We start from the raw sequence: 14,308 nt of genomic DNA on the forward strand, positions 1-14,308 counted from the left end.
AAATATGCAGCTAAGATTGTTAAAGAGTTCATGGATGGTTAATGTAATACTGAAGAAACGGAGAAGACAACTTTAACCAACAACACATTTATTGAAGTGAACCCAAAGTGCGTCTAGGACGAGCTGGAGGCAGCCACTGCAGCACGCCTGGGCTTGGGGGTGGTCCCTTCCCGGAATCCATTCCTGAAAACGATAGGAAAATAAAACAAGATATCTGTACATTACATAGAAGACTCAAATAGTAACCTTATTGCTCACCTAAGCTATATGGGAACTTTTCATTCAGTCACTAAGAGTCTTTACCAGGTTGTGGTGTTATTTGTACCCAGCCCTGTGGAAGTCTGTTGGATGTATGTACAGTACTGCTGAACAAAGTAAGTAATAGATGGCAATAAGCAAACATAGCAGAATAAATTGTTTTATATGGACCTTAGTTCACAACTGATGGCGGATTGAAGCTTGCCTCAGTAAAGTGATTTAACTTTCTTTTACTAAGACATTTATTTTGTGTCAAACTAATTTCCGCAAGCATTATTTCCAAGCAACAGCTTTAACGGAGCACAGGCTGATAGTGTCTTATTGGGCTACACAACCACACTCAGGAGCAGAGAGTGATTCACATATAGCAGAGTAGTGTTGCACGATCTACTGAAACTTCTGTACCTTTTCGATACTAGAACATGAAAAACGGTTCAGTACTAGAATTTGTTACTTTCGGTACTTCTTTGAAATGTGTCTCACATCATAAGGATTGAGAGGATCAAGTCTGTCTAGATATGTCTGAATGTTCAAGGGGGCAGTAGTAAGCTAGCCAGGCTACTTGCACATACAGCTGACAAAGTGCAGGCTACTTAAGAAGCAAGCGAGAGAAAAAAATGCATGGCTTCTAACAAAAACATACCTCCATGCCAGCAGTTTGTTGACAAAACTCGGGAATACTTTGCTCATATTAAATAGTTTCCCCCCCACTCAATACCCCATAGCGACAAAAATAGCACATAAATTACAAAAAACAGAAATAGTATCATAGTCCTTTAGGTGCCTTTTGGCAAACTCCAAGTGGGCTGTCACGTGCCTTTTACTGAGGAGTGGCGTCCATCTGGCCACCATAAAAGGCCTGATTGGTGGAGTGCTGCAGAGATGGATGTCCTTCTGGAAGGTTCTCCCATCTCCACAGAGGAACTCCAGAGCTCTGTCAGAGTGACCATCAGGCTCTTGAACACCTCACCTCCCTGACCAAGGCCCTTCTCCCCTGATTGCTCCAAACTTCTTCCATTTAAGAATGATGGAGCCCATTGTGTTCTTGGGGACGCTCAATGCTGCAGAAATGTTTTGGTACCCTTACCCAGATCTGTTCCTCGACACAATCCTGTCTCGGAGCTCTACGGACAATTCCTTCGACCTCATTGCTTGGTTTTAGCTCTGACATGCACAGCCAACTGTGGGACCTTATATAGACAGGTTTGTGCCTTTCCAAATCATGTGCAATCAATTCAATTTACCACAGTTGGACTCCAATCAAGTTGTAGAAACATCCAAGGATTATCAATGGAAACAGGATGCACCAGAGCTCAATTTAGAGTATCATAGCAAAAGGTCTGAATACCTTTGTAAATAAGGTATTTCTTGTTTTAATTTTAATACATTTGCAAAAAAATTAAACCTGTTTTCAGTTTGTCATTATATGTAGATTGCTGAGGATTTTGTATTTATTTAACCCATTTTATAAGGCTGTAATGTAACAAAATGTGGAAAAAGTCAAGGGGTCTGAATACTTTCCGAAGGCACTTTATATTCAGCATGACATTCATGTGAGCGTTATATAATAGGATTATAACCAAAAAGTAATTGGAGTTGCACTCATAACTTAGCTATGACAGCAATATATTTAGACTGCCAGCCAGCAACCCTGGGTGGAGCATTGTACCCTGGGAGTTGAAATGCACTCTGGGAATCGTAGTACGCTGTGTTAAATCCATTGTATTTCTATGGTGTGACGACTATTGCAATAAAGAAGCTTCAGAAATGAACTTATAAAAACAATACATTAAATGATTTAGCTGTAATTAATAAGCATAGGTCAACCGGATATTATGGCTGTAGATGAACAAATTAACCGTGTATCAAATTACATTATTAATCAGTTTAGACATAACAGTAAAATTATTTTGAATGCTCCGAGTCTCAGATATGGTTTTGCATAAGGAAAATGTAAGTTATTCTGTTATTTAATAGGGAGTTTTATTTTTTGAAAGAAATTAAATATAGAACAGAAGAGGTTCTATTTGTTATTTTATTTGTTCTACCAGTTATCAACATATTGCGCAAACAATGTGAAGCCCAGTGGTTGTTTTGTGACTAGTTAACTCTTTTTGCCATGGTATCAAGTATCGTGATACTAAACCTGGTATCGAAGTAAAAAAATTCTGGTACCGTGACAACACTACAGCAGAGCATCAACCACCACAAATGTACTCTTATTTTAAAATGACCTGCATGCCCTTCACATTTGATTAACTCAGGCCCATCAGACCCAGTCCTGCAGGCTTACATTTTTCCCTGGCACTAATGTTACTGATTGGCTGGAGTGCACCATAGTCGCCACCTTCAGTGGGCAAGAAACAGGAGAAAACGCTTTGAAAAGGGGAGAGCGTCCTACCTGAACTTCATTTTCAGATGCAAAACATTTTGCCACGTGCCCTACCAAACAACCCTGTCTTTTCAAGGGCAAAAACCAGCAGGACTGTATAGCTTGGCTTTACACTGTGCTCACCTGAATCTGCGGTAGACAACCCTCAGATGTCTCAGGCGGCCGGTCCCAGTGGTGTTCCTCCTCTTGGCCTTAGCGCTCCAGTTGTCTACAGAAAGAGACGACAGGTCAATACACAACGGGAAACTGCAGAAAGAAATTTCACAAAGCAGGATCAATGGTTATCATCAGCGAACATTCCTAAATATCCTTAACTTAATTAGCAGATCCTTGACAAAAGAGCATCATTGCATTAGAGGAAACCAAGACTTCAGTGCAGGCCTGGTTTTAGCGATACATGTTAGTCGCGTAAGGGACAATTATAGCATTTTAGTAAACCCTAACCCTTTCCCCAACCTTAACCTAATTCTCCTAGCTTGCCACACGTTTTTTTTCCAGACCGCATATGTACAGCTGAAGTCGGAAGTTTACATTCATTTAGGTTGGAATCACTAAAACTCGTTTTTCAACCACTCCACAAATTACTTGTTAACAAACTATAGTTTTGGCAAGTCGGTTAGGACATCTACTTTGTGCATGACACAAGTCATTTTTCCAACAATTGTTTATAGACAGATTATTTCACTTAATCACAATTCCAGTGGGTCAGAAGTTTACATACACTAAGTTCACTGTGCTTTTAAACAGCTTGGAAAATTCCAGAAAATGATGTCATGGCTTTAGAAGCTTCTGATAGGCTAATTGACATCATTTGAGTCAATTGGAGATGTACCTGTGGATGTATTTCAAGGCCTACGTTCAAGCTCAGTGATACTTTGCTTGACATCATGGAAAAATCAAAAGAAATCAGCCAAGACCTCAGAAAAAAAAAAAAAGTGGAGACCTCCACAAGTCTGGTCCATCATTGGGAGCAATTTCCAATTGCCTGAAGGTACCACGTTCATCTGTACAAACAATAGTACGCAAGTATAAACACCATGGGACCAAGCAGCCATCATACCGCTCAGGAAGGAGACGCGTTCTGTCTCCTAGAGATGAACGTACTTTGGTGCGAAAAGTGCAAATCAATCCCAGAACAGCAAAGGACCCTGTGAAGATGCTGGAGGAAACAGGTACAAAAGTATCTATACCCACAGTAAAACGAGTCCAATATCAACATAACCTTAAAGGCCGCTCAGCAAGGAAGAAGCCACTGCTCCAAAACCACCATAAAAAAGCCAGTCTACAGTTTGCAACTGCACATGGGGACAAAGATCGTAGTATTTGGAGAAACGTTCTCTGGTCTGATGAAACAAAAATAGAACTGTTTGGCCATAATGACCATCGTTATGTTTGGGGGAAAAAGAGGGAGGCTTGCAAGCTGAAGAATACCATCCCAACCGTGAAGCACGGGGGTGGCAGCATCATGTTGTGGGGGTGCTTTGCTGCAGGAGGGACTGGTGCCCTTCACAAAATAGATGGCATTATGAGGATGGAAAAGTACGTGGATATATTGAAGCAACATCAAGACATCAGTCAGGAAGTTAAAGCTTGGTCGCAAATGGGTCTTCCAAATGGACAATGACCCCAACCATACTTCCAAAGTTGTGGCAAAATGGCTTAAGGACAACAAAGGCAAGGTATTGGAGTGGCCATCACAAAGCCCCGACCTCAATCCTATAGAAAATGTGTGGGCACAACTGAAAAAGAATGTGCGAACAAGGAGGCCTAGAAACCTGACTCAGTTACACCAGCTCTGTCAGGAGGAATGGGCCAAAATTCACCCAACTTATTGTAGGAAGCTTGTGGAAGGCTCCCCGAAACTTTTGACCCAAGTTAAACAATTTAAAGGCAATGCTACCAAATACTAATTGAGTGTATGTAAACTTCTGACCCACTGGGAAAGTGATGAAAGAAATAAATGCTGAAATAAATCACTCTACTATTATTCTGACATTTCACATTCTTAAAATAAAGTGGTGATCCCAACTGACCTAAGACAGTGTTACTGTCAAGTTCAACACAAGAAAAACTATATATTTGGGCTACACTGCACATTATTACATTGTACACTTTCTGCCTGTGGACAACTGTTCTACAATGTGCCAGCTGAGCATGATACCCTTTGTTGGCATAATTGATCTCTTTCAGGCAGAGTACACCTCGCATACCCCTTTTTATCCACCTTATTGAAAAAGTGAGAAATAGGGAAAGTGTTTAGTGTTCCTTTCACATCTAGTGGCATCCAGCTTAAGCCAGGTCCAGCTCCAGCTACACTTGTTAAAAAAAAAAAATTCACCACATACTGTAGAAGGAAAACATTAGTTCACAGATAGTAGTTAGTTAGCTAGTTAACATTTCACACAGATTGCCAGGGTCCAGTAAGCAACAAACGCGCTACGCGACTCCTTGCCGTTCAAGTTATAACGTTACCAGTTAATACTACAGCCAATGGGTTAGATTACTAACGTTAGCTCATCTGATGTTAACGTTAGCTAGCTAGCCTTAGCTGTCTGACTTTATTAGCCAGCTAATTTTCACACCATAAACTCAATTATTTGATCAGTTGGCTAAAGTTGGTCAACATTTCTCTGGTTAGCTAACGGAAAATTCGATCCAGCTAGCAAGATACTTAACCATGGTAACAGTACTTGTTCCACCATACTTTCTCCCTCACCTCAAACTTTCCAAATGCTAGTTGTTTTCCGGTTACACCTCTTCGTTATCGTTCAGGGGACACGCTGCTGTTAGTTAACTGGCAAACTTATGGATACAAACTGATCTTTCCACTCTCCCACTGTCTTTCCAGAGCGCTCGCTGATGATGTAACTAGCAAATTGGTTGTCTCGTCTCTGAGTCGCGTGCTGCATTCTGTTATGTGAATGATTGGCTGAACCACAGACTGTCTGCAATAGGCTAAGAGAGGCTGGACTGAGGGCTTGTAGGCCTGTTGTAAGGCAGGCAGGTCCTCACTGGCAACAACGTCGCCTATGGGCACAAACCCACTGTCGCTGGACCAGACAGGACTGGCAAAAAGTGCTCTTCACTGATGAGTCGCGGTTCTCTCACCAGGGGCGATGGTCGGATTCGCGTTTATCGTTGAAGGAATGAGCGTTACACCGAGGCCTGTACTCTGGAGCGGGATTGATTTTGGAGGTGGAGGGTCCGTCATGGTCTGGGGCGGTGTGTCACAGCATCATCGGACTGAGCTTGTTGTCATTGCAGGCAATCTCAACGCTGTGTGTTACAGGGAAGACATCCTCCTCCCTCATGTGGTACCCTTCCTGCAGGCTCATGCTGACATGACCCTCCAGCATGACAATGCCACCAGCCATACTGCTCGTTCTGTGCGTGATTTCCTGCAAGACAGGACTGTCAGTGGTCTGCCATGGCCAGCGAAGAGCCCGGATCTCAATCCCATTGAGCACGTCTGGGACCTGCTGGATCGGAGGGTGAGGGCTAGGGCCATTACCCCCAGAAATGTCCGGGAACTTGCAGGTGCCTTGGTGGACGAGTGGGGTAACATCTCACAGCAAGAACTAGCAAATCTGGTGCAGTCCATGAGGAGGAGATGCACTGCAGTACATAATGCAGCTGGTGACCACACCAGATACTGACTGTTACTTTTTATTTTGACCCCCCCCCCCTTTTGTTCAGGGACACATTATTCAATTTCTGTTAGTCATATGTCTGCGGAACTTGCTCAGTTTATTTCTCAGTTGTTGAATCTTGTTATATTCATATAAATATTTACACATGTTAAGTTTGCTGAAAATAAACGCAGTTGACAGTGAGAGGACGTTTCTTTTTTTGCTGAGTTTAACTATTAAGTTGGGTCCAGCCCAAAGCTTGCACTAATGAACTTTCAACATTGTATAAAATATTCTGGGCCCTCAGAGTTTCAGGCTATTTATGCAAGGGATAAGAAGCAGTGCCGACTTGGGCAGGAGCTCACAGGAGCTGAGTACCGGCACCTCAAATGTTCTACTGCTTGAGCTCCTGTTCCTCGTATTGAATATTAGCTCAGAAGTATTTTGGAGCTCCTGTACCAAAATATAAACAGTACCAGCACCCAAAATGAGTACCGGAACCTATTTCTGTCCAAGTCAAGCATTGATAAGAAGTATGACGTTTCCACTGGATCAGAGCATGACATTTTTCGATTTCGCGCAGAGTGGTAAGCTGGAAAGACATAACTCGGAAATGGAATGAAATAAATCAAAACTTGTTGCATTGCAGCATAGGTTGTGCACTCTTCAGATAATGTGTCCACTCAGACAATGAGAAAGGGGAACATTTGGGAGGAGCATGCTATGTGGTACAAGAGCTCAATTTGGCCTCTGCATGCCAATGGAGCCTTCGCTTTCACATCACACCCTCCAGCCTCTGACTACATTTTCAGATCAAGCTTAAATTGGCTTTTAGTCTAGGCCTCCGGAATGGATAAGTTCACTGAGATGGGCGCAAATAAATAAATAAACACACACACACACCTGCTTGACTAAAACAATCTTGGTCGACCAACAGCCCAATGACCAAACAATCGACCAATTGGGGTCAGCCCTACCAAATGGCAACATTTATACGCCTACATTGTCGCGCAGGTCAGGTAGCCTAGGCCTAGTTCTATGCATAATCAGCAGAAGCAGGTCAGGTAGCCTAGGCCTAGTTCTATGCATAATCAGCAGAAGCAGGTCAGGTAGCCTAGGCCTAGTTCTATGCATAATCAGCAGAAGCAGGTCAGGTAGCCTAGGCCTAGTTCTATGCATAATCAGCAGAAGCAGGTCAGGTAGCCTAGGCCTAGTTCTATGCATAATCAAGTGCGTGTCCTTACTCAAGATTGACAGGAGTGCTCCAAAACAAAAGACAATGAATAAATTGGATGGATTATCTTAGCAAAGGAGAAATGCTCACTAACAGGGATGTAAACAAATTTGTGCACAAAACTTGAGAGAAATTATTTATGCGTATGGCATATTTCTGGGATCGTTTATTTCAGCTCATGAAACATGGGACCAACAATTTACATGTTGCGTTTATATTTTTGTTCAGTGTATTATTTCTCACTATAAAAATAAACCAAATATAAAGTATGGAGAAAGGATAAATGGACACACACACACACACACACACACACACACACACACACACACACACACACACACACACACACACACACACACACACACACACACACATAAACACATTTAAACAAGATCTTTGAAAATTAACAAATCACCGTAATAATAGCCAGACATTCGGGAGAATCAAATTCCAAAAATGACGCATTCAGGAGTATTTTTGTCATGGCATGCAGCCTCCATTGACTTTGTTATGTTCGAATCACCCAGATAGCATAAGCCACTGTGATACACACCCTGGGTCAACAGATGTGGGAACAAAACAAATCTTTGCCTAATTTGTCATCCAATGTGCATGCATGGAGAGTTGGGGCTCTTGTCTCAGTCACAAAGTAAGAATCACTGAAATTCATATGTTCAGACATTTGTATTGAAAACATCATTGACAAGATACTGGGTAATAAACATGAACTGACTCATGCGGCACTGTCAAACATTCAAAAACAAGTCAACAAGGCAAGCAGTAAAGCAAACAAAGTGAAAAACAACGCAGCAACAAACCTCAGTATTCAATATTGAGACAGAATACCCACAGGTCTGTGACATCTTGGTGATAATATAGTAGTGATGTGCCATTTGTAAACCATTTATTCTTTGTGAACGACTTTACTGACAGGATTAATACTCGCCTCTCAGGCTCAGCAGACAAACTGTATCATGTGCTCATGGAAAAATAGATCACGCATAAAAACGCATGTTTAGAACTGATAATTGATTGCATGGAGAAAGAATGAATGCTATTAATTGATTATTGAATGTTAGATGACACAGCTTGGTAAAACCAGAACATGCCTCTGCTCAACACTTGAACATGATAATGAAACGTTGGGTCTCCCTGTCAAGCGGAGGACCTTCAGTCAAGAGCTGTTCACAATCGGACACAACTAGACCTTGTTTCAAAGCTATCAATAAATCATCGTATTTGTATTAGTAGCCTCAAAGCACAGTAATAAGTCTCAGTCACAAATGACTGCGACAATAAGCCCTATGGAGCCTATGGAGAACGAGAGGTGTGTAGAATCATGATTCTTTCGAGTTTTTAGTTCATTGTTCGCCGTTACGGGTCCTGCATGCTCTGGGCATTACTGAATCAAATGAACGAAATTAGTTGAAAGATTCGATCTTTTGCCTGAACGAGTTGAAATGATCTGGAGTCAGTAAAAAGTACCGAACATCCCATCACTACAATACAGCAGTTTCAATGAATGGATAAACTGAACTATCGATCTCAAGGAAATGGCATGGGCACTTACAACTTCTCTTGCGCTTCTCGGGGTAGCCACACTTCCCGCAGGACGACTTCTGCAGATGGTAAGCCTTAGAACCGCAGCGACGGCATAGAGCATGAGTCTTATTACGCCGCTTTCCGAAGGACGATGTCCCCTTCGTCTGAAACACACAAGGACCAACATTTAGCCAAATTGATCATTGTCATTCGGTGTGAATGCATGGAGAGGTTGGGATCTTGTCTCAGTCAATAAGTAAGAATCACTGAAATTCATATGTTCAGACATTTGTATTGAAAACATCATTGACAAGACAATGGCCCATGGATAATTCATTGGAGAGAATTAGTTATTTGTTGTTCATCTGATTGCATGCTTAGGTAATTAAGCTGCACTACTAACGTTTCTATCCAACTTCCTGGTAACTTCGCTAGTTAGCGGTAACGTTAGCTAGTTAGACAAGTGGCATAATAGACTAACACTTCCAACTAGCAACATTTCACCAAAACAACTCATAACTAGTTGATTAGAGGGAATTTGCTACACAAAGAAAGGCGAGGATGTTGTGGTTTGTAAAATGGCTTATTTACCTTGAGCAAACTAGCAAGCTAACCCCAAAACACACAAAAATAGACCAATGCCTCCATTGCTAGATAACGTTAGTTAGCCAAGTTGTTTACCGGTTTTTCTACACCATCTAACGTTTCACCAAAAACAATATCAGTGAGAACACATTATCATTGATTATAAGTCGTAAACCACTACGACTTCTTGAAAAATAAAAGGATAAATAAATAGATGTTGTAAGATCCATCTGACACATTTTTTCACTAACCATTTTCTTACTGTGGGTGGGTGGAAAGAGACCGGAAAAGGCCTTGGTGTTGCGGTAAATCAGAACCGAGGTTGTTCCGGTGTAACAGTAAAATAAGCCCCCTTAATTAGGATAAGCATTTCACTCCATGAGTGGCCTACTAAGTTGCCCGCTACCAACTAAGAGTGTAAACATTCATTTATGTACTTAAGGTAAAACTGACCAATTTTTTGTTTTATTTATGACTGGCAGGGCCTGTTTGAATACTTTAAAATGCATAATTCATTCTCTGCGTTCACCCATCAAATCATGTTGGCTCAGTGATTACTCCAAGGAATGGAAGGATATGATTGAAAAAGTATTCTATCTTGGCTACTTCCATAGCTTGCTTCTGAAATGGATATGAATACACAGGTTTCTTCCTTAGCCTATCAAGATAAGGCATCCACAACATTTCAATGAGTCTATACAAGGCCTAGGCCTACTACATGAACACCATAAAATATATGCTTTCAAAGACTTTACATTTAACATTTACATTTAAGTCATTTAGCAGACGCTCTTATCCAGAGCGACTTACAAATTGGTGGATTCACCTTATGATATCCAGTGGAACAACCACTTTACAATAGTGCATCTTTACACAGGTGGAGTTGCATCCAAGACACTCAATTTCAATGTGTCAATCAGTCATATTTTTTTATTTAACTAGGCATGTCAGTCAAGAACAAATTCTTATTTACAATGACGGCCTACACCGGCCAAACCCAGACGACGCTGGACCAATTGTGCGCCGCCCTATGGGACTCCCAATCACTGCCGGTTGTGATACAGCCTGGATTCAAACCAGGTTGTCTGTAGTGACCCTTCTACCACTGAGATGCAGTGCCTTAGACCGCTGCTCCACTCGGGAGCCCAGGCATACTATTAACATCTGCTACATTGGCTGCATTTACAGAGGCAGCACAATTCTGATCTTTTTGTCATTAACTGGTCTTTTGACCAATCAGATCGCGGGAGCTCAGTCATACTATTATCATCTGCTACATTGGCTGCATTTACAGAGGCAGCACAATTCTGATCTTTTTGTCATGAACTGGTCTTTTGACCAATCAGATCAGCTCTGAAAAGGTCTGATGTGAAAAGATCTGATGTGATTGGTCAAAAGACCAATTAGTGGGAAAAGATCAGATTTAGGCTGCCTGTGTTGTAGGCAATGACGGCATTGCTTTTGAGTGTAATATTATTTTTAGCCACAAGATGTTAACATTCAGCTGCTGGTGGCTAAGGGACAATAATCTAAAGCAGCGTCATGTCCTGTCTGTTTTCCTTCATCTGAAACCAACTTCATTAAATAACTGTGCAGTTTAAGCTCGTTCCCGCTTGGTAGCCGACATATTGCTATTCCCAGATTTGTAAAGAGGAAGGAGTGAGGACAAGGACAGGAATCCACTTTAGACAAATTGAGACGGACTCGCTGAATGAGGATGTGATGTGGACTATCAGTTGACTTTATTTCGTCTATTCAAGTTTTTCATTCGCAAAAAAATGATTTAATATTTCTAACTTTTATACATTGTATACATATGAAGGGCCGCAGGTAGTCTAGTGGTTAAGAGCGTTGGGCCAGTAATCAAAAAGGTCACTGGTTTGAATCCCCGAGCCATCTTGGTGTAAAATCTGCTGATGTGCCCTTGAGCAAGGCACTTAGCCCTAATTGTTCCAGGGTTGCCGTCAATAATGACTGATCCCTGGCCGTGACCCCACTCTCAGGGGGAGTTGGGAATTGCAAAAAACACATTTCCATTTCACACTTGTACATGCAGTGAAAAAGGACACATATAAGCACCTCTATTTGACATTATGTTCCCCAGAGAATAAACAGAATAAACTTGTATCCTGGAATGCCCAGTGAAGTCAAAATTCTGTTTTCCTGTTTTGTATTGTACAACAGCTAATGAAACACTGTAAAAGTGTGATTTTTTTATCAGTGTTATTTCCTGATAGTTGCTGGTTGAAAATACAATTTACACAGGACCTTCTAATCAACAGACTTTGCCTGAGTGGACTTTTGGTTTGCCTGGTGACATCCAGTGGTGTGGGGGCTGTGCTTTGGCAAATGGGTGGGGTTATATCCTACCTGTTTGGCCCTGTCCGGGGGTTTCGTCGGATGGGGCCACCGTGTCCCCTGACCCCTCCTGTCTCAGCCTCCAGTATTTATGCTGCAGTAGTTTATGTGTCGGGGGGCTAGGGTCAGTCTGTCACATCTGGAGTATTTCTCTTGTCTTTTCCGGTGTCCTGTGTGAATTTAAATATGCTCTCTCTAATTCTCTCTCTCTTTCTCTCTTTCTTTCTTTCTCTCTCTCGGAGGACCTGAGCCCTAGGACCATGCCTCAGGACTACCTGGCTTGATGACTCCTTCCTGTCCCCAGTTCACCTGGCCGTGCTGCTGCTCCAGTTCCAACTGTTCTGCCTGCGGCTATGGAACCCTGACCTGTTCACCAGACGTGCTACCTGTCCCAGTTCTGCTGTCCCAGACCTGCTGGAACCCTGACCTGTTCACCGGACGTGCTACCTGTCCCAGACCTGCTGTTTTCAACTCTCTAGAGACAGCAGGAGTGGTAGAGATACTCTCAAAGATCGGCTATGAAAAAGCCAACTGACACTTACTCTTGTGTTACTGACTTGTTGCACCCTCGACAATTACTGTGATTATTATTATTTGACCATGCTGGTCATTTATGAACATTTGAACATCTTGGCCATGTTCTGTTATAATCTCCACCCGGCACAGCCAGAAGAGGACTGGCCACCCCTCATAGCCTGGTTCCTCTTTAGGTTTCTTCCTAGGTTTTGGCCTTTCTAGGGAGTTTTTCCTAGCCACCGTGCTTCTACACCTGCATTGCTTGCTGTTTGGGGTTTTAGGCTGGGTTTCTGTACAGCACTTTGAGATATCAGCCGATGTAAGAAGGGCTATATAAATACATTTGATTTGATTTGATTTGATGATCACCAGGCGGAATAGTTTAATAGACCAATAACAGAGAGTTCCAAACCTCTCTGCCAATAACATCTAGTTTTTAGGTTACATATCCCTCACATTAGCCCCCCCCAATTAGGTCCCTCACTCAGACAACTCCCAGACAGTCCTAGCAAAATTATTGCTTGAGAAAGCTATTTTTGTTGCTTTTTGACCATTTTAATAGAAAACTATTACAGTAAGTTACTTAACTGTTACCCAGAAATGATTTGATTGAACTCCTGGACACTTCCCCACTGGGTACAGACATCAATTCAACATCTATTCCACATTGGTTCAACACAACTTCATTGAAATGATGTGGAAACAACGATGATTCAACCAATATGTGCCCAGTGGGCCCGTTTAACACTGTGTATTTAAATACTGTATCACCAACAGCTCATTGTAATATTTCTACTACTGTACATTGTATTTTAGTGACTGTTTATACACACACACACCACATATTTACAGTTGAAGTCGCTAGTTTACATACACCTTAGCTAAATACATTTAAACTCAGTTTTTCACATTTCCTGACATTTAATCCTAGTACAAATTCCCTGTCTAAGGTCAGTTAGGATCACCACTTTATTTTAAGAATGTAAAATGTCAGAATAATAGTAGAGAGAATAATTTATTTCAGCATTTCTTTCTTTCATCACATTCCCAGTGGGTCAGAAGTTTACATACACTCAATTAGTATTTGGTAGCATTGCCTTGCCAAACTTCCACAAGCGTCCCACAATAAATTGGGTGAATGTTGGCCCATTTCTCCTGACAGAGCTGGTGTAACTGAGTCAGGTTTGTAGGCCTCCTTGCTCACACATGCTTTGTCAGTTCTGTCCACAAATATTGTATGGGATTGAGGTCAGGGCTTTGTGATGACCACTCCAATACCTTGACTTTGTTGTCCTTAAGCCATTTTGCCACAACTTTGGAAGTATGGTTGGGGTCATTGTCCATTTGGAAGACCCATTTGCAACCAAGCTTTAACTTCCTGACTGATGTATTGAGATTTTGCTTCAATATATCCACATACTTTTCCTGCCTCATGATGCCATCTATTTTGTGAAGTGCACCAGTCCCTCCTGCAGCAAAGCACCCCCACAACACGATGCTGCCACCCCCGTGCTTCACAGTGGGATGGTGTTCTTTGGCTTGCAAGCCTCCCCCTTTTCCCTCCAAACATAACGATGGTCATTATGGCCAAACAGTTCTATTTTTGTTTCATCAGACCAGAGGACATTTCTCCAAAAAGTACGATCTTTGTCCCCATGTGCAGTTGCAAACCGTAGTCTGGCTTTTTTTATGGCGATTTTGGAGCAGTGGCTTCTTCCTTGCTGAGCGGCCTTTCAGGTTATGTCGATATAGGACTCGTGGATTTAGATACTTTGTACCTGTTTCCTCCAGCAT

At 42.0% G+C, this 14,308-nt stretch overlaps 1 protein-coding gene and 2 non-coding genes across 3 annotated transcripts; all 3 read right to left on the minus strand.

Annotated features, from left to right (window-relative positions):
* Positions 1 to 71: 71 nt before the first annotated feature.
* On the minus strand, positions 72 to 9,973 carry LOC106562921 (60S ribosomal protein L37). Its single transcript, XM_014128023.2, has 4 exons — positions 9,892 to 9,973; positions 9,084 to 9,219; positions 2,774 to 2,858; positions 72 to 183 (listed from the first exon to the last, which is right to left on the minus strand). The coding sequence occupies exons 1-4, from the start codon at positions 9,892 to 9,894 to the stop codon at positions 114 to 116; spliced, it is 294 nt and encodes a 97-aa protein (XP_013983498.1). The 5' UTR covers positions 9,895 to 9,973; the 3' UTR covers positions 72 to 113.
* LOC123725283 (small nucleolar RNA SNORD72) lies at positions 8,144 to 8,222 on the minus strand. The gene has a single exon (XR_006757784.1). It is a non-coding gene; the product is annotated as a small nucleolar RNA SNORD72 (small nucleolar RNA).
* On the minus strand, positions 9,293 to 9,371 carry LOC123725282 (small nucleolar RNA SNORD72). Its single transcript, XR_006757783.1, has one exon. It is a non-coding gene; the product is annotated as a small nucleolar RNA SNORD72 (small nucleolar RNA).
* Positions 9,974 to 14,308: the final 4,335 nt, after the last annotated feature.

Source organism: Salmo salar, chromosome ssa11, assembly GCF_905237065.1.
Source record: "Salmo salar chromosome ssa11, Ssal_v3.1, whole genome shotgun sequence".
NCBI classification, from domain to species: Eukaryota; Metazoa; Chordata; class Actinopteri; order Salmoniformes; family Salmonidae; genus Salmo; species Salmo salar.

Bases quoted from the DNA above. Each gene is read 5' to 3' on its own strand.
- LOC106562921 (XM_014128023.2), bottom strand. The intron at 2,859-9,083 runs GTAAGTGCCCAT...CTCTTTCTGTAG, and splicing joins CGAGAAGCGCAAGAGAAGTT to ACAACTGGAGCGCTAAGGCC. The intron at 184-2,773 runs GTGAGCACAGTG...TATCGTTTTCAG, and splicing joins GTTGTCTACCGCAGATTCAG to GAATGGATTCCGGGAAGGGA.